We start from the raw sequence: 22937 nt of genomic DNA, 5'->3' as shown, positions 1-22937 counted from the left end.
ACCCAGGCTTGGGTGTGATTTGCTTTGCATAGTAGAGTTTCAAGTTGCATTTACGGATGTAGCGCCGAACTGTATTTACTGACATTGGTTTTCTCAAGTGTTCCTGAGCCCATGTGGTGATATCTTTTACACATTGATGTCGGTTTTTGATGCAGTGCCGCCTGAGGGATCGAAGGTCACGGGCATTCAATGTTGGTTTTCGGCCTTGCCGCTTACATGCAGTGATTTCTCCAGATTCTCTGAAACTTTTGATTATATTATGGACCGTAGGTGATGAAATCCCTAAATTCCTTGCAATTGTACGTTGAGGAACATTGTCCTGAAACTGTTCGACTATTTTCTTACGCACTTGTTCACAAAGAGGTGAACCTCGCCCCATCTTTTCTTGCGAATGACTGAGCAAATCAGGGAAGCTCCTTTTATACCCAATCATGGCACCCACCTGCTCCCAATCAATGACGTCATTGTTCGGCTCCGCAAAAGACATTAACTCTGCGTCGCCGCTTGCACAGTATATTTTAATCCAAAAGCTAGTTTATTTTTAACTTGCCGCGTGCCTTTTGACGTAGTACTGTACATATCTGACAGCCAATGAAGTTATTTTTTAAAAAAAAGAAAAAAAACAAAACAAAAAAAAACCTTGGCGGTGTGGGACAGACAACACTTCGGAGACAGGCAACACGTAATGCCCGGATCAGACTACAAGTCAAATTTTCTCTTTCACGATTGCACTGTCAGACTACTGCAATAAAATCTCGTATTCCGATACCACCACATCCGATTTTTTACGATCATTGGGCTTTATCTTGTCAACTCAAATGCGACCGGATACACTCGTTACCGTGACGACAATAACAAGAGTGGATCGCGCCGACTGTATCATAAGGACAAAATGGAGAAAAACGTGTGTTGGTGGTCACCAGTTGAACAAAATTACGTTCAATTGCTAATTAGGAAGGAATAGCACTCTTTTAAAACAGAATAAACAAGCCTCTTAACATGATTCAAAATCACTATTTTCACTCTAAAAATACATCCAGACTTTCAATATACATCCATCCATCCATTTTCTGAGCCGCTTATCTTCACAAGGGTCACGGAATGCTGGAGCCTATCCCAGTCATCATCGGGCAGGAGGCGGGGTACACCCTGAACTGGTTGCCAACTAATCGCAGGGCACATACAAACAAACAACCATTCGCACTCACATTCACACCTATGGGCAATTTAGAGTTTTCAGTTAACCTACCTTGCAGGTTTTTGGGATGTGGGAGGAAACCGGAGTGCCCGGAGAAAAATCAAGAAGGCACGGGGAGAACATGTAAACTCCACACAGGCGGGGCCGGGGATTGAACCCCGGTCCTCAGAACTGTGAGGCAGACGCTCTAACCAGTCGTTCACCGTGCCTCAATATACATACATCCATCCATTTTCTACTGCTTATCCGAGGTCGAGTCACGGGGGCAGCAGCTTTAACAGGGACACCCTCTCCGCCTCGGCTGTGCCTTGAGATTCTGTCCGTAAAAGTTATGAACAGAATCGGTGAGAAGGGCAGCCTTGGCGGAGTCCAACCCTCAAAGGAAATGAGTCCGACTTACTGCCGGATATGAGGGCCAAACTCTTGACTCCGGTCGTACGGGGACCGAACAGCCCGTATCAGGGGGTTCGGTATCCCATACTCCTGAAACACCGCCGACAGGACTGCCCGAGGGACACGCTCGAACGCCTTCTCCAAGTCCACAAAACACATGTAGACTGATTGGGCGAACTCCCATGCACCCTCGAGGACCCTGCCGAGGGTGTAGAGCTGGTCCACTGTTCCACGGCCAGGACGAAAACAACACTGCTCCTCCCGAATCTGAGATTCGACTTCCCGACGGACCCTCCTCTCCAGCACCGCTGTTTAGACCTTACCAGGGAGGCTGAGGAGTTTGATCCCCCTCTAGTTGGAACACACCCTCCCTTCTTAAAAAGGGGGACCACCACCCCAGTCTGCCAATCCAGAGGCACTGTCCCTGATGTCCACGCGATGTTGCAGAGGAGTGACAGTCCCACAACATCCAGAGCCTTTAGGAACTCCGGACGAATCTCATACACCCCCCGGGCCTTGCCACCAAGAAGCTTTTTAACCACCTTGGTGACCTCAACCCCAGAGATAGGAGAACCCGCCTCAGAGAACCCAGACTTTGCTTCCTCATGGGAAGGCGTGTCGGTGGAATTGAGGAGGTCTTCGAAGTATTCTCCCCACCGACTCACAACATCCCGAGTCAAGGTCAGCAGCGCCCCTTCCCCGCTATGCAAAGTGTTGATGGTGCACTGCTTCCCCCTCCTGAGACGCCGGATGGTGGTCCATAATTTCCTCGAAGCCGTCCGGAAGTCTTTCTCCATGGCCTCAACGAACTCCTCCCATACCCAAGTTTTTGCTTCATCGACCACCAAAGCTGCATTCCGCTTGGGCAGCCAGTATCAATCAGCTGCCTCAGGATTCCCATAGGCCAAAAAGGCCCGATAGGACTCCTTGTTCAGCTTGACGGCATCCCTCACCATTGGTGTCCACCAACGGGTTCGGGGATTGCCGCCACGATAGGCACTGACCACCTTACGGCTCAGCTCCGGTTGGCCGCCTCAGTAATGGAGGCGCGGAACATGGTCCACTCAAACTCGATGTCCCCCGCCTACCCCGGAACATGAGCAAAGTTCTGTCGGAGGTGGGAGTTGAAACTCCTTCTGACAGGGGATTCCGCCAGACGTTCCCAGCAGACCCTCACAATACGTTTGGGCCTGCCACGTCGGACCGGCATCTTCCCCCACCATCGGTGCCAACTCACCAATAGGTGGTGATCAGTTGACAGCTCCACCTCTCTCTTCACCAGAGTGTCCAAGACATGCGGCCGCAAGTCCGATGACACGGCCACAAAGTTGATCGTCGAACTGCGACCTAGGGTGTCCTGGTGCCAAGTGCACATGTGGACACCCTTATGCTTGAACATGGTGTTCGTTATGGGCAAGCCATGATGAGCAATAACAGTCCAATAACACACCACCGCTCGGGTTCTGATCGGGGGGGCCCTTCCTCCCAATCACCCCCTTCCAGGTCTCACTGTCATCGCCCACGTGAGCATTGGAGTCCCCCAGCAGAACGATGGAGTCCCCAGCGGGAGTGCTGTTTGGTGCATAGGCACAAACAACAGTTCCACCTGAAGGCAGAGGGAGGCTACCCACTCCTCCACCGGGGTGAATCCCAACGTACAGGCCCTGAGCCAGGGGGCAATAAGTATACCCACACCTGTTCGAGGACAAGTACACACCTGTTCGAGGACAACTTCACGAGGACAAGTACCAGAGCCCAAGCTGTGTGTGGAGGCGAGTCCGACTATATCTAATCGGAACTTCTCAACCTCACACATCAGCTGCCAGAGAGGTTAAATTCCACATCCCTAGAGCCAGCTTCTGCAGCCGGGGATCAGATCACCAAGGTCCCTGCCTTCGGCCACCGCCCAGCTCACACTCCACCCGACCCCTATGGCCCCTCCCATAGGTGGTGAGCCCATGGGAAGGGGGACCCACGTTACCCTTTCGGGCTGTGCCCAGCCGGGCCCCATGAATGCAGGCCCGGCCACCAGGTGCTCTCCTTCGAGCCCCACCTCCAGGCCTGGCTCCAGGGGGTGACCCACGTCCAGGCAAGGGAAACCTCGATCCACTTATATTTTTCATCATAGGAGTCTTTAGCCGTGCTTTGTCTGTTCCCTCAGGGGCGTGAAGCCCCAGACAATTTAGCTCCTAGGATCAGTTGGACACACAAACCCCTCCACCACGAATAGGAATAGTTTCGTATTTGTTGTTACAGTGTCCTGGAGCCATTAATATTGGAGCATGGTGTTTCCTGCCAGGAAAGTGCGTGGGAATCCTAATAACGAGAGAAGCACATAGCAACAACAACAAAAAACAGTTTGGATGTAAAAGCTAGCTTTCTGGCAAAACTTGCACAAGGCATCAGCCAATACGACAGTGCTGACTGATGTCGCTTCTTGGAAACACACAGTAAGTGAAGTACCATTCCCAAAGAATTGTTTGACTTTCCTTCGGTAGCTTTTTCTTCTTCTTGTATTGTTTTATGCCAGTTGGCAACAAAAGTTTAGGCGCATTATACCTCCTACTGTTATGGAGTGTAGCTCAGGTATGCCTACTAATTTACCCCAAATAAATTATAGATGAATATAAAAACATAACTATTCTTTTCTTAACTCATGCTCTCCTAATTTTTAGTGTAATGTTCAAACCAGTGTGTCCAAATCTAATTCTTCATATTACTGCTTATCCTTTTCTGTCACTTCAGTCTTTCCATACCGAGGTTCATGTACTGCTGCTGTAACACAAATTCTTTAGCATTAGCCATCAGGACGTAACCTCAGAGTCCGCAGCTCATGAGGCTAAGTGAGCAAAGTCGGTGTTATATGCAGTGGATTCTCCTGTGCTGTTGGGAAACTCGGCATTCGATACACACGAGACTCAGAGTTACCAGCAGTTGATCGATAGCACAGAAGCACAGCTTGGACGTTCCAACCCGGATACAGGCTACACACGTCAGAGACCACCCTGGAAATCAGGGAATTTGAGAAGAATAAAAATCCCCCCAATGCAAAAGGAAAACCACTTTAAGACAAAAGGTCCACTTTTTGAGTTCCGTGGCTTTGTATGCAATGAAAAACAGCACTGCACTGAGTGTGTACATTTTGTTTGCAATGGGAGAAATAATAACTGTATAGTCATGGATAAAATATTAAACCCTTGTTTCTTGAGTTTCTTGTTCATTTTTGTTTCCAGGTGCACCTTAAGGTACCTTTGTTTGGACAAATATAATGATGACAACAAAATTTGTCACGACACAAAGGTATCCGTTTTCACTGGACCAAAGTAGCAAGCGGAGGCTGAGAAGTTTGTGATGAATAATTTATTGAAATGGAAGTGGGAATTGGATTTCCGAGGGTGGCGGGTCGTCGAGCCGGGGAACCTGCGTCAGGGGATGGCATGAGCAGGTGGATGGCTTGGCGGCGTGATGGAAGAGGTCAGCAAGGCGGGGAACACGGAAGGAGCACTGAGGACGAGGAAGAACATGTGAGTCAGAATAATACCAATATGGGGTAACTTACGTGAATGTGCAAGGCCGATGTACCACGGTGGAACGTTAATATATCCAGGATCTGGCAGGCTTTTATGCAGACAGAGATGATGACGGCTGATTGAAAACAGGTGCGCGGCCAAGGTGGTGCTGATTACAGGGAAGGGAGAGAGCGAGGGGGGCATAAAGCGCCACTCAAATTCTAAAACAGGAACTACAAGGATAGCTCATGACAGAAAATAAGTCATAAGAGTGACTGGTAACCAGTTCAGGGTGTACCCCGCCCCTTACCTGGTCAGCTGCGATAGGCGCTAGCTCACCAGCAACCCTAGTGAGGATAATTAGATGTGAATGGATGGATGGATGTTATCTATCAGCCGCTTCGTATTCGTCCTTAGCGGTACTCCAGAAATCATTCCTTTACATCCACTTCCCCTTTGTGCTCCCACTCTTAACTACTTTGATCTGTCTAACATTACCAACACATTTTATTCTTTTTATCTTCTCCACCAACTCTTCACCAGACCCTATCAACAAGTTCCCATCATCTAATAATATTTCCATATTTCATCTCGCCAACTTGCCCTCTGAGAATTTTTGTTAGCTTCAATGGATCCATGCCCTTAATACCTCCCTCGCTCTCAAACCTTTTACTTCTACAGCGAGTGAACCACTGCACTATCAGTGATGCCTCTAATGTAAGGAGCTCCAATACTAGTTCGCTATGCAGATAATAATGATCTGTTTTAATTGACAGAGGTATTTATTTAACAATAGTTATTATTATTATTGGTGTAATTTACAGTGTGGATTGCTCTGTATCATTTTAACTCGCTAATACAGCTAATTAAACATCTATTACCACAACTCTCACCATGATGTAGTGCAGTTTCACACCACTGCAAACTAAAACCACAATAATACACGCACATACATTATTATATATATATTATTTTTTTATTTTCTCAATATGTCGCTGACGGTCTATTCCCCTCAGAATTCTGGCATTTTATTTTCCCATTGTTGCCACTCATTCAGTACATACTAGTAGCCAGCTGCAGCTGTCACCTTACAATTTCAAAAAGATGAGGGAAAATGTGTTCCTTGAACGGTCGGAATTAAAACAAAAACAGTACTTTTGTCCTTAATGTGCAAACAAAAACACAGCATCACAGTATGTACCATAATGATGATGAAAGGACATTGATAACGTTGCATTCCTTGCAGCTCCGGCTGACTATGTGAACGAAATATATATCTTTTTATCTATTCTGATATTACAAAACGAAATAAATTCCATATCATGGCAGTGTGATCATACAGACTTTTAACTAAAGCATTCTCATACGAAACAATAATTTTCTTAGTAATCAATTTTTACAATGATGTACTTTATTACAAAAGAACCACCAAAGAACACATTTACTCAGTCCATGAATGCAACTCGCATTCTCACACAGCTGCGACGTGCCTGCCATGGCGGTTGTAGCCGCACTAAATCGATTGCCAAATACAGCGTTTATCCGCAGAGATATGAAGGCTCGAATGTACAGTCGTGTGTTAAGACGGGTTTGTCCTGGAAGTCCCCAACAAAACCTGCCGCTCTTTTATTTAATTTATTCGAAAACTGTTCTTTGACACCAGAATGAGGACGTTCTCAATTACGTTCATCAGGCAGAAATGAACTTAATTCAGTTTACATTCGCACAAAATATGAACTAGTTCATGAACTTCCATTCATTCAACTCGTTCAGGTACAACACTGCCAATGTGAGTTATGCACTATAACAACAAAACATGGATGTAAAAATAAAAACAATACTTAAAAACTGCATGGTTCTATTGTAGTTGTGCACCGCTTACATGATCAGGGTAAACTGTTGTAGGCATGCAGTGTCTCTGATGTGCAATTTTGTGTAGCCATTTTAAAGGCATGCTGTATTTGTTTTTTTGTCTATACTTTTCATAGTTTGAAGAGAATAAAGCTGTAGATGATAATGATTGCTTTTTTTAAATTGCTAATTTAAAACAGGGGTCTTAATAACATGTGGCATGCTTTCATCATAATACCCAAAGAATCAAGATTTATAGAAATATTGCACCATTTTTTGCCATGGTGACATTTTTATATATTCTTTTCATTTTAGAAGCAGTGGCCGACTGGTTATCATATCTGCCTCTCAGTTCTGAGGACCGGGGTTCAAATTCCGGCCTCGCCTCTGTGGAGTATGTGTGTTCTCCCCATGCCTGCGTGGGTTTTCCCCGGGTACTCCGGTTTCCTCCCAAATCCCAAAACAAGCATAGTAGCTCAATTGAAGACTAAATTGCGAGCGACCCTAGTGAGGAGAAGCGGTATGGAAAATGGATGGATGGATGGATGGATGGAAGCGGCTCTGTCTCATGCAGTACTTCATCCTACCCCACTTACTGCTGGGCCAATGTCAAGCCTGGCTTTCGTTAGATTGATAACCAGTAGGCTGCATCTCCTTTGGCCTTCTCTTCTGCCTGCTTCTACTAGCGAAAGCAGAGTCCAGACTCAGGGGAGGGGGGCAATTAATATTTTGAAGGGGCCATGTGAGAAACAGTCGAAGGCCACACAAACATGCTAACTTCAATTGTTTTAAATACAAATTTAATCAGGCACGGTGACCGACTACCTCACAGTTCTGAGGACCGGGGTTCAATCCCTGGCTCCGCCTGTGTGGAGTTTCCTTGTTCTCTCCATGCCTGTGTGGGTTTTCTCCAGGTACTCCGGTTTTCCTCCCACATCCCAAAAACATGAATGGTAGGTTAATTGACAACTCTAAATTGCCCGTAGGTGTGAATGTGAGTGCGAATGGTTGTTTGTTTGTATGTGCCCTGCGATTGGCATGTCAACCAGTTCAGGGTGTACCCCGCCTCCTGCCCGATGATAGCTGGGATAGGCTCCAGCATGCCCGCGACCCTTGTGAGAAAAAGCGGCTCAGAAAATGGATGGACAAATTTAATATTTTTATGAAGCAGTAACTTGTATTGTTTTAATTAGCTGCTACTTGTGGAGCTGTTATATGATATGATTAGGAAATTAAAATGAAGAAAAACTGTTAAAAAGTTGTAATCAGTCAAACTAAAATGACATACCAGTATCTACACTTATCTACAGTGTCCATATTTGTTTCTATATTTTTATAATGTGTTGACATTCTGACCACAAACCACGAACTCATATTAGCCATTCTTCGTCAGGACTCCTAAATAATTATCAGGGAAAATTCCTCTCTCCCCTCCACCGTGCAGGAAATAAGAATAGTTCTAACATGCAGACCACAATTGGCGTTAGCGCTATTTGTTTTTTCATTTAAAAAAAATAGCTGCTAGAATGCTCATAAATGTCACTATATACAGCGACAATATCTCTGCCAGTCTGCAAACATACGTGGCTCCGATTTCAGCACGTCATCAAAAGTTCCATCGCTATGATGTTGCAGGGAGAACGTTTGCTCATTGACAGTTGCCGAGACGTCGGCATTTAATAAAAAATTACCACCACACGATGTCTGAATAATTCAAGCTGGAGCCCCAGTTAGGGTAGCACCTTTAGCTGGCTTTAATTATGTGACCTTTATTGATTCATGTCACCTTTTTGATTGAGCTGTAACGTCTGCTGTTTGACTTATTCACCGTGCCGTTTCGCTTCTTACGGGTGGCACGTCGCTCCACCTCTCTTGCTCCATTCACTCCACTGGCCCTCTGCTGCATTCATTTGCCCAACGTGCGTTGGAAATTCTACAAATGTATCACCCCACAGAACAACAACAACACAGGTTGCTTCAGTACATTTTACTTTCCAATGTGAAAAACAATACTGACACTAAAAATAACGCAATTTTGTGTTTGCTGTTATTAATACAGTTGTGAAGCCGCTGTACTCTAAGACCAGTAAATTACCACCCACACAACACGGGATTGGCCAGCCGAGCTGATGCAAAGCTGACCTTACTGAGATGTTTAATGAAGCTGGCAAATGCACGCGTTTCATCTGATGCTTTCAGATGTTAGCTACCGGCCGACGTGCCTTCCTAAGGCTGACGTCGGTGCTCCATGTTTGCTGACTGGGCTATATGTTGGCAGCACTGAAGTCAAGTCGTTGCTCTAATTCGCTTGCACTGCCATTACATGTGCCCATGAAAAATAAAATAAAACGTTTAGGAGAAAAATGAGAGCAAAGGAAGAGTTGAAGAGGAAGTGTAATGGACCAGGTAGTAGCAGTGATTAGTAATGGGGAAGTAGGAAAGGCATAAAAGAGGATGAAAAATGGAGAGGCAGTTGGTCCTGATGACATGTAACTGTGGAGGTATGGAAGCATCTAGGAGAGGTAGCTATGGAGTTTTTGAACAGGTTTTTCAACAGAATTCTAGAGGATGAGAGGTTGCCACAGGAATGGAGGGAAAGTGTCCTGGTGCCCATTTTTAAGAACAAGGGTAATGTGCAGTTTCAGAATCAGAATCAGAATCAGAATCATCTTTATTTGCCAAGTATGTCCAAAACACACAAGGAATTTGTCTCCGGTAGTTGGAGCCGCTCTAGTACAACAAACAGTCAATTTACAGAACACTTTGGGGACATAAAGACATTGACAAAAAACAATTGTGCAAAAAGATGCAGAGTCCTCCAGCACTTAGAGCAGTTCGAACAACCAATATCGCAATAGTCCGGTGCAATGACCACCGTGCAAAGGGCGCCGAGACTTCAAGGAGTGTATGCGGCCCAAAGTGACAAGTAGTGCGACCATCTGGGACAATGTCGGCCGTGCAAATGTTACAGACACTCCTCAATCAGTGCGCAAATGGAGCAGATGCTACTCTGGCATGAGTGGCCAGTATATGCAAATAGTCCAGCATGGCGAGACAACCACAGTGAGTGCACAAGTAATAAATAATTGGCCCCACAGAAATGTGACAACGAACTCAAGTCAAAAAATTGCCAGCTTGTTGTAATGGAATTATAGGTTAGGTGTTTAAGAAGTTGATCGCAAGAGGGAAGAAGCTGTTGGAATGTCTACTAGTTCTAGTTAGCGTTGATCGGTAGCGCCTACCTGAGGGAAGGAGCTGGAAGAGCTGGTGACCGGGGTGCAGACGGTCCGAGAGGATTTTGCACGCCCTTGTCTTAGTTCTGGCAGCGTGCAAGTCCTCAATGGTGGGTAGGGGGTTACCGACAATCCTTTCAGCAGTTTTGATTGTCCGTTGCAGTCGGAGCTTGTCCTTTTTTGTAGCAGCACCAAACCAGACTGTGATGGAAGAACACAGGACCGATTCGATGACCGCTGTGTAGAACTGTCTCAGCAGCTCCGGTGGCAGGCCGTGCTTTCTCAGAAGCCGCAGGAAGTACATCCTCTGCTGGGCCTTTTTGAGGACGGAGTTGATGTTGTTCGCCCACTTCAGGTCCTGAGAGATTGTAATTCCCAGGAACTTGAAGGTCTCGACGGTTGACACAAGGCAGCTGGACAACGTGAGGGGCAGCTGTGGCGAAGGATGCCTCCTGAAGTCCACGATCATCTCTACCGTCTTGAGCGTGTTCAGCTCCAGGTTGTGTCGCCCGCACCACAGCTCCAGCCGCTCCGCTTCCTGTCGATATGCAGACTCGTCACCGTCCTTGATGAGGCCGATGACAGTGGTGTCATCTGCAAACTTCAGGAGCTTGACAGTCGGGTTCGCTGAGGTGCAGTCGTTCGTGTAGAGAGAGAAGAGCAGCGGAGAGAGGACACAACCTTGGGGCGCCCCAGTGCTGATGCTGCGTGTGGATGAGGTGGCCTCCCCCAGCCTGACCTGCTGTGTCCTGCCCGTCAGAAAGCTGTAAATCCACTGGCAGATGGCAGGTGAGACGCAGAGCTGGAGAAGCTTGGTTGAAAGGAGTTCAGGGATGATGGTGTTGAACGCTGAGCTGAAGTCCACGAACAGGATCCTCACGTAGGTCCCTGCACTGTCGAGGTGTTCTAGGATGAAGTGCAGTCCCATGTTGACTGCATCATCCGCAGACCTGTTCGCTTGGTAGGCAAACTGCAGGGGGTCCAGCAGGGGACCTGTGACACTCTTGAGGTGGTCCAGCACGAGACGTTCAAAGGACTTCATGACCACAGATGTCAAAGCGACAGGCCTGTAGTCATTCAGACTAGTGATTGCAGGTTTCTTGGGGACTGGAATGATGGTGGAGCGTTTGAAGCAGGATGGAACTTCGCACATTTCCAAAGATCTGTTAAAGATCTGAGTGAAGACTGGAGCGAGCTGGTCCGCGCAGACTTTGAGGCAGGATGGGGACACATGGTCCGGTCCTGTTGCTTTGTTAATCTTCTGTTGTTTGAAGATGCGTCTCACATCCTGTTCATGGATGGTTAACGCAGAAGTCAGAGGTGTGGTTGTGGTCGCGGGTGCGGCCGGGTTGGTGTGTGGAGTGAAACTGTCCTTTTCAAATCTGCAATAGAAGGTATTCAAGTCGTTGGCTAGTGTGCTATTGTTCTCAGCTTGGGGGGATCGTCGCTTGTAATTAGTCAGCGATTGGAATGCACGCCAGACTGATTTCGAGTCGTTCGCGCTAAACTGTTTTTCCAACTTTGCTGCATAGATCCTCTTTGCAATGTTAATTTCTTTAGTAAGATGGTTTCTAGCTCGATTATACAGGGCCCTGTCCCCGCTCTGATATGCATCTTCCTTAGCTTGGCGAAGCTGCTTAAGTTTAGCAGTGAACCACGGCTTGTTGTTGTTGAATGTCCGAAATGATTTTGTTGGTACACAAACCTCTTCACAGAAACTGATATAGGATGTGACAGTGTCCGTATATTCATCCAGGCTGCCAGCTGAATTTTCAAAGACACTCCAGTCTGTGCAGTCTAAACAGCTTTGAAGTTCCATCTTTGCTTCATTGGTCCACTTTTTGACTGTTTTCACTGTAGGCTTCGCACATTTAAGTACTTGCTTGTACGTCGGTATTAAGTGAATTAAGCAGTGATCAGACGAGCCCAGGGCTGCACGAGGTATAGCACGGTATGCGTTTTTTACCGTAGTGTAGCAGTGGTCTAAAGTATTATTTTCCCTGGTAGGACAGTCGATGTGCTGCTTGTATTTAGGGAGTTCGTGGTTGAGTTTAGCTTTGTTAAAGTCCCCGAGAATAATGAGGGGTGAGTCAGGGTGTTTTTTTTCAATTTCGTTGACTTGTTCGGCGAGCGTTAGCAATGCGGCGCTCGTGTTAGCTTGCGGTGTGATATAGACTACAGCCAGTATAAACGATGCAAACTCACGTGGCGCGTAAAATGGTTTACAGTTCAGAAACAGCGACTCCAAATGCGGGCTGCAGTGTGTGCTGAGCACCGTGACGTCCGTACACCATTTTTCGTTTATATGGAGGCATATCCCGCCGCCCTTCGTTTTTCCCGATGATTCCATGTCGCGGTCCGCTCGATGAATGTTGAAGCCGGGAAGCGTGACGGCGCCATCGGGTACAGCGTCGCAAAGCCAGGTCTCCGTGAAGCACATGGCCGCGGAACGTCCGAAGTCTTTACTGGTCTTTAACAGAAGATGAAGCTCGTCCATTTTGTTGGGTAGGGAGCGTACATTCGCGAGGTGGATCGACGGGAAGGCCAATCTGTGTCCTCTCTTGCGGAGTTTCACCTGAATTCCGGCTCGTTTTCCTCTGTGGCGCCGCTTCCGCATCCATGCGCCGAAAACCGCGGACGCCGCTCCGGTGAGTAACTCGGGGAAAAAACTGAGCGGATTTTCGAAAGTTGGTGACAGAAAGTCCGGAGTAGCCTCCTTGATGGTTAGCAGGTCTCCCCTTGTGTAAGTGAGTCGTGTAAGGTCTCCAAAGACGGACGAAAAACACAAAAACGAAGACAATACTAGAGAGCGCGTTACCGAGGGAACAGGTGGTGGACAGATCGATCCAAATATCAATTATATCGATACCAAGTCAGTATTGTTATCAGATCGATACTAGCATGTTATGATCGATACAGTAGATTCAGTTTGGTTCTTGTATGCTATGCACGGCTGCGGCTTCATCAAACAGGCAACAGCGAGGTCTCCGGATTCGCTGCTTGAGTTTCAGCCCGTAGCATGCACACTTTGCTCCTCCTCCCCCGTATTGTGTTTCGATGTTGTGCCATTATCAATAAACTTGTCCTAATTCCATCCTGGGTTGTAACTGTTGAATCAAAAAAAAGGAAGCCTCACAAAAACGCTTAAAGGTCATGAAAATTAATTGAAATTTAGCAAAAAATGTGTCAGTATCACCAATACTGGCCCTTTGCGTATTTAGTGTTGGATCGATACAAAAATATGCAGTATCGCGCACCACTAGTGAGAATTATCGAGGAATAAAGTTGATGAGCCACAGAATAAAGTTATGGGAAAGAGTAGTGGAGGCTAGACTCAAGACAGAAGTGAGTATAGTTTAATGCCTAGGAAGAGTACCACAGATGCATCATTTGCCTTGAGGATGTTGATGGAGAAGTACAGATAAGGTTAGAAGGAGCTACGTTGTGTCTTTGTCCATCTAGAGAAAGCCTATGACAGATAACCCAGAGATGAACTGTGGTAAAGAGAGAAATACTTTAGAATAGTACAGGACATGGATGAGGGCAGCAGAACAGTGGAGACGTGTGCTGTGGGTGTGACAGAGGAGTTAAAGGTGGGACTGCTTCAGGGATCAGTCCTGAGCCCCTTCCTATTTGCAGTGGCGATGGATAGGCTGACAGATGAGGTTAGATTGAAATCCCTGTGGACCATGATGTTCGCAGATGACATTGTAATCTGCAGTGAAAGCAGGGAGCGGGTGGAGGAACAGTAAGAAAGGTGGTGGCATGCACTGGAAAGGAGAGGAATGAAGATTAGCCATAGTAAAACAGAATATATGTGCATGAATGAGAGGGTGGTTTAGGGGGAAGAGTGAGGCTACAGGAAGAAGAGAAAACGAACGTGGAGGACTTTAAATACTTGGGGTCAACAGTCCAGAGCAATGGTGAGTGTGGTAAGGAAGTGAAGAAACGGGTCTAAGCAGGTTGGAACGGGTGGAGGAAGGTGTCAGGTGTGTTATGTGACAGAGGTCTTTCTGCTAGGATGAAGGGCAAAGTTTATACGACAGTGGTGACCAGCCATGATGTACGGATTTGAAACAGTGGCACTGTAGAGACAACATGAAGCAGAGCTGGAGGCGACGGAAATGAAGATGTTGAGATTCTCTTTGGGTGTGACCAGGTTGGATAAGATTAGAAATGAGCTCATCAGTGGGACAGCCAAAGTTAGATGTTTTGGAGACAAAGTTAAAGAGAGCAAACTCTGATGGTTTGGACATGTCCAGAGTAGAGATAGTGAGAATATTGGTTGAAGGATGATGAGGATGGTGCTGTCAGGCAAGAGAGCTAGAGGAAGACCAAAGACCAAAGAGAAGGTTGCTCATAGTATTGAGGGAAGACATGTTGGTGTTAGAGAGAAAGATGCAGAAGATAGGCTTACATGGAAAAGGATTACGCGCTGTGGCGACACCTAACTGGACAAGCTGAAAGGAGGAGGAGGAGGAGGAGGAGGAGAAGGAAGGCTGTGAGGGCTGGTCAGAGACTTTGGATGGGCCAGATGTAGCCCACGGGCCATACTTTGTCAAAGGGTTGTCCAGACTGTGCTATGAAAGCATTTTAACTCGTGTATCTGGCACATACATGTGGCGCCTGTACGTTGGGGGTGGGGGGATGAGGTGTGGGGGGATGAGTCCTGACTGTTGTTGAGCCTATGCACCAAACAGCAGTTCAGAGTACCCACCATTTTTGGAGTTCTTGGAGGGTGCGCTGGGGACGCCATCGTTCTGCTAGGGGACTTCACCGCTCACGTGGGCAATGACAGTGAGACCTGGAAGGGCTCAGAACCAGAGCGGTGTTCTGTTATTGGATTTGTGTGCTCATCACGGATCGTCCATAACGAACACCATGTTCAAATATAAGGGTGTCCACATGTGCACTTGGCACCAGGACACCCTAGGTCGCAGTTTGACGATCGACTTTGTGGTGGTCGTGTCATCGGACTTGCGGCCACATGTCTTGGACACTCGGATGAAGAGAGAGGCGCAGCTGATCACCATCTGGTGGTGAGTTTGCTGCGATGGTGGGGAAGATGCCGGTCCGACATGGCAGGCCCAAACATATTGTGAGGGTCTACTGGGAATGTCTGGCAGGATCCCCTTTCAGAAGGAGTTTCAACTCCCACCTCCGACAGAACTTTGCTCATGTTCCGGGGTCCGAGTGGACCATGTTCCGCGCCTCTATTGCCAAAGCGGCCGACCGGAGCTGTGGCCTGTCGTGGCGGCAATCCCCGAACCGTCAAGCTGAAGAAGGAGCTGATGGGTACCGGCTGGCCAAGCAGAATTCAGCTTTGGTGGTCGCTGAGCAGAAAACTCAGGCATGGGAGGAGTTCGGTGAAGCTATGGAGAAAGACTTCCGGACGGCTTCAAGGAATTTCTGGTCCACCTTCCGGCGTCTCAGGAGGGGGAAGCAGTTCACCATCAACACTGTGTATGGTGGGAATGGGGCGCGGCTGACCTCAATTCGGGACGTTGTGAGTCGGTGGGGAGAATACTTCGAAGACCTCTTCAATTCCACCCACACGCCTTCCCATGAGAAAGCAGAATCTGGAATCTCTGAGGCGGGTTCTCCTATCTCTTGGGTTGAGGTTACCAAGGTGGTTAAAAAGCTCCTCGGTGGCAAGATCCTGGGGGTGGATGAGATTCGCCTAGAGTTCCTAAATGTTCTGGATGTTGTGGGGCTGTCCTGTTTGACACGCCTCTGCAACAGAGAATCAGCACCTCCATATATGAGACCATGGTCCTCAGTTGGAAAAGTGTGGTGTGCCCTCTCCAGGTAGGGGATGAGATCCTGCCCCAAGTGGAGGAGTGCAAGTATCTTGGGGTCTTGTTCACAAGTGAGAGAAAAATGGAACGGGAGATCGACAGGTGGATAGGTGCGGCGTCTGCAGTGATGCAGACTTTGTATCAGTCTGTTGTGGTGAAGAAGGAGCTAAGCCGAAAGGCAAAGTTCTCTATTTACCGGTCGATCTACGTTACTACCCTCACCTATGGTCACGAGCTGTGGGGCGGCACGGTGGGCGACTGGTTAGCGTGTCTGCCTCACAGTTCTGAGGACCAGGGTTCAATCCCCGGCCCCGCCTGTGTGGAGTTTGCATGTTCTCCCCGTGCCTGCGTGGGTTTTCTCCGGGGATTCCGGTTTCCTCCCACATCCCCAAAACATGCGTGGTAGGTTAATTGACAACTCTAAATTGCCCGTAGGTGTGAATGTGAGTGCGAATGGTTGTTTGTTTATATGTGCCCTGCGATTGGCTGGCAACCAGTTCAGGGTGTACCCCGCCTCCTGCCCGATGATAGCTGGGATAGGCTCCAGCACGCCCGCACCCTAGTGAGGAGAAGCGGCTCAGAAAATTTATGGATGGGTGAATTTACTAAGTCCAGTCTAGCTACCAAGTCAATGGCATATAATCTTGGCATGGGGGTGGTTATTATATTAATTAACTCCACTGTTTCAGTGGGATGGAAGTGAGGAACAGTTTCCTCACAGACTCAATTTCAGAAATAGGCAGATTACGAAAGATTTATTTCGTCGTTTAATTTCACACTTACATGGGTGGGGAGACACTCCAGAGACACAACTATTTGTATACAAGATATAAAAATGTAAATTTTCCTTATGTCCCCTTAAAGCCACATTGGTCCAATATAAAAGTGTTAACATAAACCACAAGCCTTACTCAATAACAGAAAGGATATCCATGTGGTACACAGTGTATGATGTTAGATGACGGGGTCGTGCCATTTTTTTTTATTCGGGGGTGGGGAAAATACTTTTACCATTGTTGAAATCAGAGAGAGAGAAAAATATTTTAGTTCGCAGGCTACTTTCTTGTTTAATAAAGAGTCACTGTCCTAAGACGTAATGATAAGACATGACTGCTAAGTGCTTTCTGCAGGGTGATTCTATTGTGACTAGCAACAAAAATAAATTGCCCACTATTAATCTGGATTTGCACCAAAATTGTATTCAATGTACTAACTGTAATTGCTTGCATTGAATGGGTTACTGATTTTTGCTAGATCACTTTAAGGACAAAGTTAAACATTTAAAATTTGTTGGTCAACAGAATTGTAACTATTCAGTTTTGTCCTACACATTACTGAGTGGAAACTTGCAGTTCATGTTTTACATTTATTAGGATTCCTTAATGCTCATTTGTGTCACAGGCCACATTGTAGTTATGACTTCCCTCGGGTTCTCACTGAACCCATAAATCAATTATGGTCTCATAATTCCCTCTAACTCTAACTAACTAACTAACTAACTAACTACAATTACATCTACAAAACAAAATATACAGTTATACATATCTTACATACAACTAGTTAGTCTATGGCGATTACATTTCTTTTCAAAGGGGGATTGGTAAAAAAAAAAAAAAAAAATGTTATTACAATAGAAGACAATTATCAATTTTGATATTTTCACAAGAAACATGAAGTCGATGCAGATGATTTGCTTTCGCGGGCCACGTAAAATGATGTGGTGTGCCACCAGTTTGACACCTGTGCCTTAATGGAAACAACGGAGGAGGAATTCAGAGGAATTCCCCTGCAGTTGGCTTAATTGGCACACTGTTTTTTAAATTGTATCATTATTACCCTTTGTACAGAGATTTAAAATGGAGTTTGGTCGTGTTCAGTTAATTTCAGCAATCTAATCCAGTTTAAGAGTAACCAGCAGTTTACAATTCCTTGAGGTATAACCAGTAATTCAATAGCTATCTTGTGAGATATATATCTACAGCAATAACAGCAGGATACATTTAGTCTGCTATTAAAATGCCGATTAGCATGACTAGGGCCTGTGGTCTAAAGAAGATTAGTTATGTTTCTTCTAAAACCAAATTAATGCATGAAATATTCACAGAACCACAGGGGATGCAGATGTTTATTTTTCTCAAGGGTAAAAAGAGACAGACAGAGTAAAATTATTTCTTTTTGTGTAATTGTTGCTTTTATCCAAAGCAATCCTCAAATGCTTAGCGGGAGTGAGAACTAATGTTTAGTGTTCTGCCAGGAAAGTAAAACAATAGCGTGTCCTCGAGTAATTCACTGGTTAGCAAATAAATCTCTTCTGTAGGGATCAGTCAAATTTTATCCAATCAAATATTTTTGCAAGATTTAATTTACGCCTTTATTTTGCCAAGTTAGAGGGGAGCACATTCTCGTTTTGAAATAAACACCTGGAAGTACCGAAATTGATATTTTCTTTCTTCTTTTCTTTTTTCTGCGCAGTATATCAATTTAGGAAATAAAACCTTACAAAAATCACATATTTTATTCATAAGGACCTTGAAGCGTGCACAATGTGGGCTGCAATCAGCGTGTCGTTGAGTCAGTTTCTCATCCATCAGTTTTGTTACTGCTGACATCCTTGGCCTTTGCACATGACAAGTCCTTTTCCACCAAGCAACACAATTTTATACAGTACAGTATGGTTTCCATTGTTATAAAATGGAAGGGATTCATTGTCGTGTGATCCTTTCTGTGAGAATATAACAATGGAATGGGAAGAACACAGCGCGACACAGTTTTTAGACTTTTCCTAATACCAAACCTGTCTTGTTCTTGTCATGAACAACCATATGACGAAAAGAAAGAATTGGCACAGATTGATGGAGTACATTGCCGGGAAAGGAAACTGTTCATTCACACAAAGATAACGTAACATCTGACGTAAATGGGGGTTCAGTGTCTTGAATAAAGTGTGTCAATATTAAATCTTTTGAAAATGACTTTTGCTTCAACAGTTGACAGTATTGAAACTAGAAATTCATATCACATTAAAAAGTTAAATTCTTCATTAAGTGTGCAACTGCACACACTGGGAGATTGGATCCATCTATCTACAATATCTATCAATCTTTCTGTTTGTCAGTCCGTCTGTCTGCCCATCCGTTTATCCGTCTATCCATCTGTCCATTTATCCGTCCATTTACAGTATCTGTCAATCTATACATCCACCTATACATCCAAATAATGTACCTATCTAGCAGTCTATCTTGCAATCTAATTATATCCACTGAGCAACATCTCATGAGCAAACTGCTCCATCTGTCTCACCTGTTTTAGTTGTGTGTTTTGGGTCATTATCCTATTGGAGGACCAATGGCCCACGCCTGAGAGCAAGCTTTCCGGCAATGAGCCACACATTTCGCTCAGGAATGCCTCGATAGTCTTGACGTCGCATTGTTTTGGATATTTTAAGCCCCAAATGCCTTTAGTACAAATTGGGACAAGATTTTATACTAAGATAAAATATTATCCATAACCTCATCTGGCTGCTGACAGTGGACTTAAATAAATAAATCTATAGATGCCTCATGAGAGAGAGCAACCCATCCTTCACATCTATAATCTGATATTCACATCTTTTTGTGACCGTCTAGAACTTTTTATCATTTCGAAAATGTTTAACCCCTCCCGGCATAGCTCAGAAACCCGTCTTGAGTAATTGTTTGATGGATGAGCTCGGAAATGTTTCAACCAGTCACACGGGGCCGCAGGAAGACGATGTATCTACCCATCAAGCAACTCATTTATGCTGTAATATGAACGAAGGTTATATAGGTGGGGACTGGCGGAGAATAAGATGGAGCTCTTTTAACGTAATTATTCAAAGGAGGAAGGAGCAAATGTAAAATGTTTGAATTTCAAGGCTGGAATATTTGTTTCTTCTTCAATTGCTCATACATTGCTTGACAGTATTTAACCTTCTATTTTCTTTAGTAGTTAAATACTCCATCACACACTGCTGATTTTCTTTCTCATAAATGTAAACTTAGCCCACTCTTCAAACACAGATGCCTGCAGTCCCTCGTGGTGGTGTTTTCCCCTCCCCAGCAATGAATGTAATGGGACACACTTGTCCTCTTGCTTATCTTTGTGTCCACAGTTTTTCATCCTTCTTCTGCTCATCTTCTTCCTGGAGATCCTGTTCATCATGCTCTTCTTCATCTACCAAGACAAGGTAATGTTGTTTTCTTTTAATTTTCTTCACCTTAAAGTAGCGGGAGGTAAAAAAATAAATAAATTCATAACTGCAAATTAGCAATGATAAAAGTGTATTGGCAAAATGTGTGTTCACTATTAAATGCCTCAATTTTCAATTTTTTCCGAACTAATCTAGTAATCATTTTAGAAAGCACTGACCTTTATATTACATATCAGGGTTTACGAGAACCAAGAACAAAATCTTTTCACGTGGCATTGCCACTGTCACACCTGACAATGAATGTGTCATCTGTTCTGTCTATTATGCACCATTTTGGCAATCCAATTGACTCTGTGAGATTACTGGATGCTGGGTGAATACCAATCCACGTAATACATTGATGTATCCAAGTCACTTGTGTCTTTGGTGAATAATGCTTTGAGGTTTGATGCCAAAACATAATTATGTTTATGTGACCTTGTGATGCTGAATTGACCGTGCCACAGTCAGAGGGCACATCACATCACAAGCACCACAGCTTGATAAACATGACGCTGACCATTAGAAATAATGAAATCCATTTGGTAGATTATGTGAATCCCATTTCTTTTTTTGGTTTCTTTCTTTTACTATTTTCAGGAAATTGCTGTAAAATTCAAATGAGCTGTGTGTAAATTTCCGCTCATTATAGACTAATTTGGTCGTAGACCTCTGGTGACTAATTTTACTCTATCAGTATCTATCAATGAAATATCTAAGCACAACTACATCTCTAGCATGGTTCAGCTTGTTCCCCCAAACCCAGGAAATTCTGTCTAATAACCTCAAAAATGTCAACAATTATATGCGTGTACTGACAAATAATTAGGATAATTGTTCCAGCCTTAATGGAAAAAAGGCTTAAACTCACTAAAATCTGCCGGTGTTGTAATCACCTGAAAACACTGGTAGTTACTGTTGTATGTGGAATGGTGGTTGTTCTCTAGAGGCACATAATGGCCATAGCCGCTGCACTGCTTTTGTATTATGGGAGTTGTTCATAAATCACGAGCAATTCTAAACCACTGGCGTTGCATTATTTATATGTTGAGATAAAACATGTTCTCTCCAAAGACAGCAGCCAAGGCCAAGCCTGTGTGTGATGCCTTTATGTATTCAGGTAAATAACAATGTACTGTTATATTTTGATAGTTCTGCTGTCTACCATGATAGACCATATTTCTCTATAGGGTTGGTTCTACCATTTCTGGGTCAAAAGCTCAATTTTATTTTCTTATCACGTTGGTGATTTCCAATGAATAGTCCTGAACTGGCAAATGTATTCCTCAGATCCTTTAATTTCATTGTACCTGTTACAATGACAATGAGGAAACTCTTCATATTCTTATAACGTTAGTGATTAGCATCTGTCATGACACAGAAGTAGAACATTTAAAAATGTTCAAAGCAACTTTTTTTTTTTTTATTATCCGACACTGTCAGTTTTCCCTTATGATACCCACGCTTAACCCCCCCCCCCCAAAAAAAATACAAATTAATTTGTCTCCGGTAGTTGGAGCCAGTCTAGTATTACAACAAACAGCCACTATGACAAAATTTACAATTAGGACATAAAATACACAAGTATTGAGAGTGACCAATGAAAGTGTTCCACTAGTGTGATGATGCTGATATAATGGCAATTGTGCAAATGATGCAGAGTCCTCAGCCAATTTAGAGCAATTTAAATGGACTAATTTTGCAAATGGTGCAGAGAGTTCTCAAACAAATAAGTGGGCAGTAGTAATCAGCAACAGTATGCAAATCGTGCAGTGTGATTAACAAAAAAAAAAAGTGAGTATACAACTAATGTAGAAGTGTCCCGACATAGATGTACAAAATTGGCAGCCTGTTACAATAAAATTGAAAGTCAACTGTTTGAGAAGTTAAAGGCAAGAGGGAAGTAACTGTTGGAATCTGGTTTTAGTTTGCATTGTTTGATAGCACTTACCTGAGGGAAGGAGCTGTAATAGATGGTGGGTACCGATAATTTTTTCGGCAGCCTTGACTGTCGATTGCAGTCTGATTTTTTTTGGTCCTTTTTTGTAGCAGCACCAAACCAGACTGTGATGGATGAACACAGAACTGATTCAATGACTGCTGTGTGGAACTGCCTCAACAGCTCCTGTGGCAGGCCGAGCTTCCTCAGAAGCCGAATAAAGTATATTCTCTGCTGGGCCTTTTTGAGGATGAAGTTGATATTGGTCTCCCACTTCAGGTCCTGAGAGACAGGTAATTCCCAGGAGCTTGAAGGTCTCGGTTGACACAGGGCAGATGGACAGTGTGAGGGGCAGCTGGGGCGAAGAATGTTTCCTGAAGTCCAGGATCATCTCTACTGTCTTGAGCGTCTTCAGCTCCAGGTTGTGTTGGCCGCAACAAAGCTCCAGCCGCTCCACTTCCTGTTGATACGCAGAGTCGTCACCCTCTTTGATGAGGTCGATGATTGCGGTGTCGTCTGCAAACGTCAGGAGTTTGACAGCCAGATGCAGTGCGATGCAGTCGTTCGTGTAGAAAGAGAAGAGCAGCGGAGAGAGGACACACACTTGGGGTGCCCCGGTGCTGGTGGTGCGTGTAGATGAGGTGGTTTCCCCCAGCCTCACCTGCTGTGTCCTGCCCGTCAGGAAGCAGTAGATCCACTGACAGATGGCAGGCGAGACGTTGAGCTGGAGATGCTTGGAGGAGATTAGTTTGGGGATGATGATGTTAAACGCAGAACTGAAGTCTACAAACATGATCCTTGCGTAG

General features: G+C 45.1%; 1 protein-coding gene across 4 annotated transcripts in view; it reads left to right on the top strand.

The window, feature by feature from the left end:
• The window catches only part of tspan4a (tetraspanin 4a), a 151052-nt gene that overhangs the window by 97687 nt on the left and 30428 nt on the right, over positions 1-22937 (top strand). For all 4 annotated transcript variants that reach the window (XM_061670334.1, XM_061670333.1, XM_061670332.1 and 1 more), the window contains one exon: positions 20115-20189. In XM_061670334.1, the coding sequence (XP_061526318.1) occupies positions 20115-20189 (75 nt within the window). The remainder of the gene's footprint in view (positions 1-20114; positions 20190-22937) is intronic.

The sequence above is a fragment of the Phycodurus eques genome, chromosome 2 (genome assembly GCF_024500275.1).
Source record: "Phycodurus eques isolate BA_2022a chromosome 2, UOR_Pequ_1.1, whole genome shotgun sequence".
NCBI classification, from domain to species: domain Eukaryota; kingdom Metazoa; phylum Chordata; class Actinopteri; order Syngnathiformes; family Syngnathidae; genus Phycodurus; species Phycodurus eques.
Note: the sequence above shows the minus strand (reverse complement) of the source record. Positions and strands in the feature narration are given on the sequence as shown.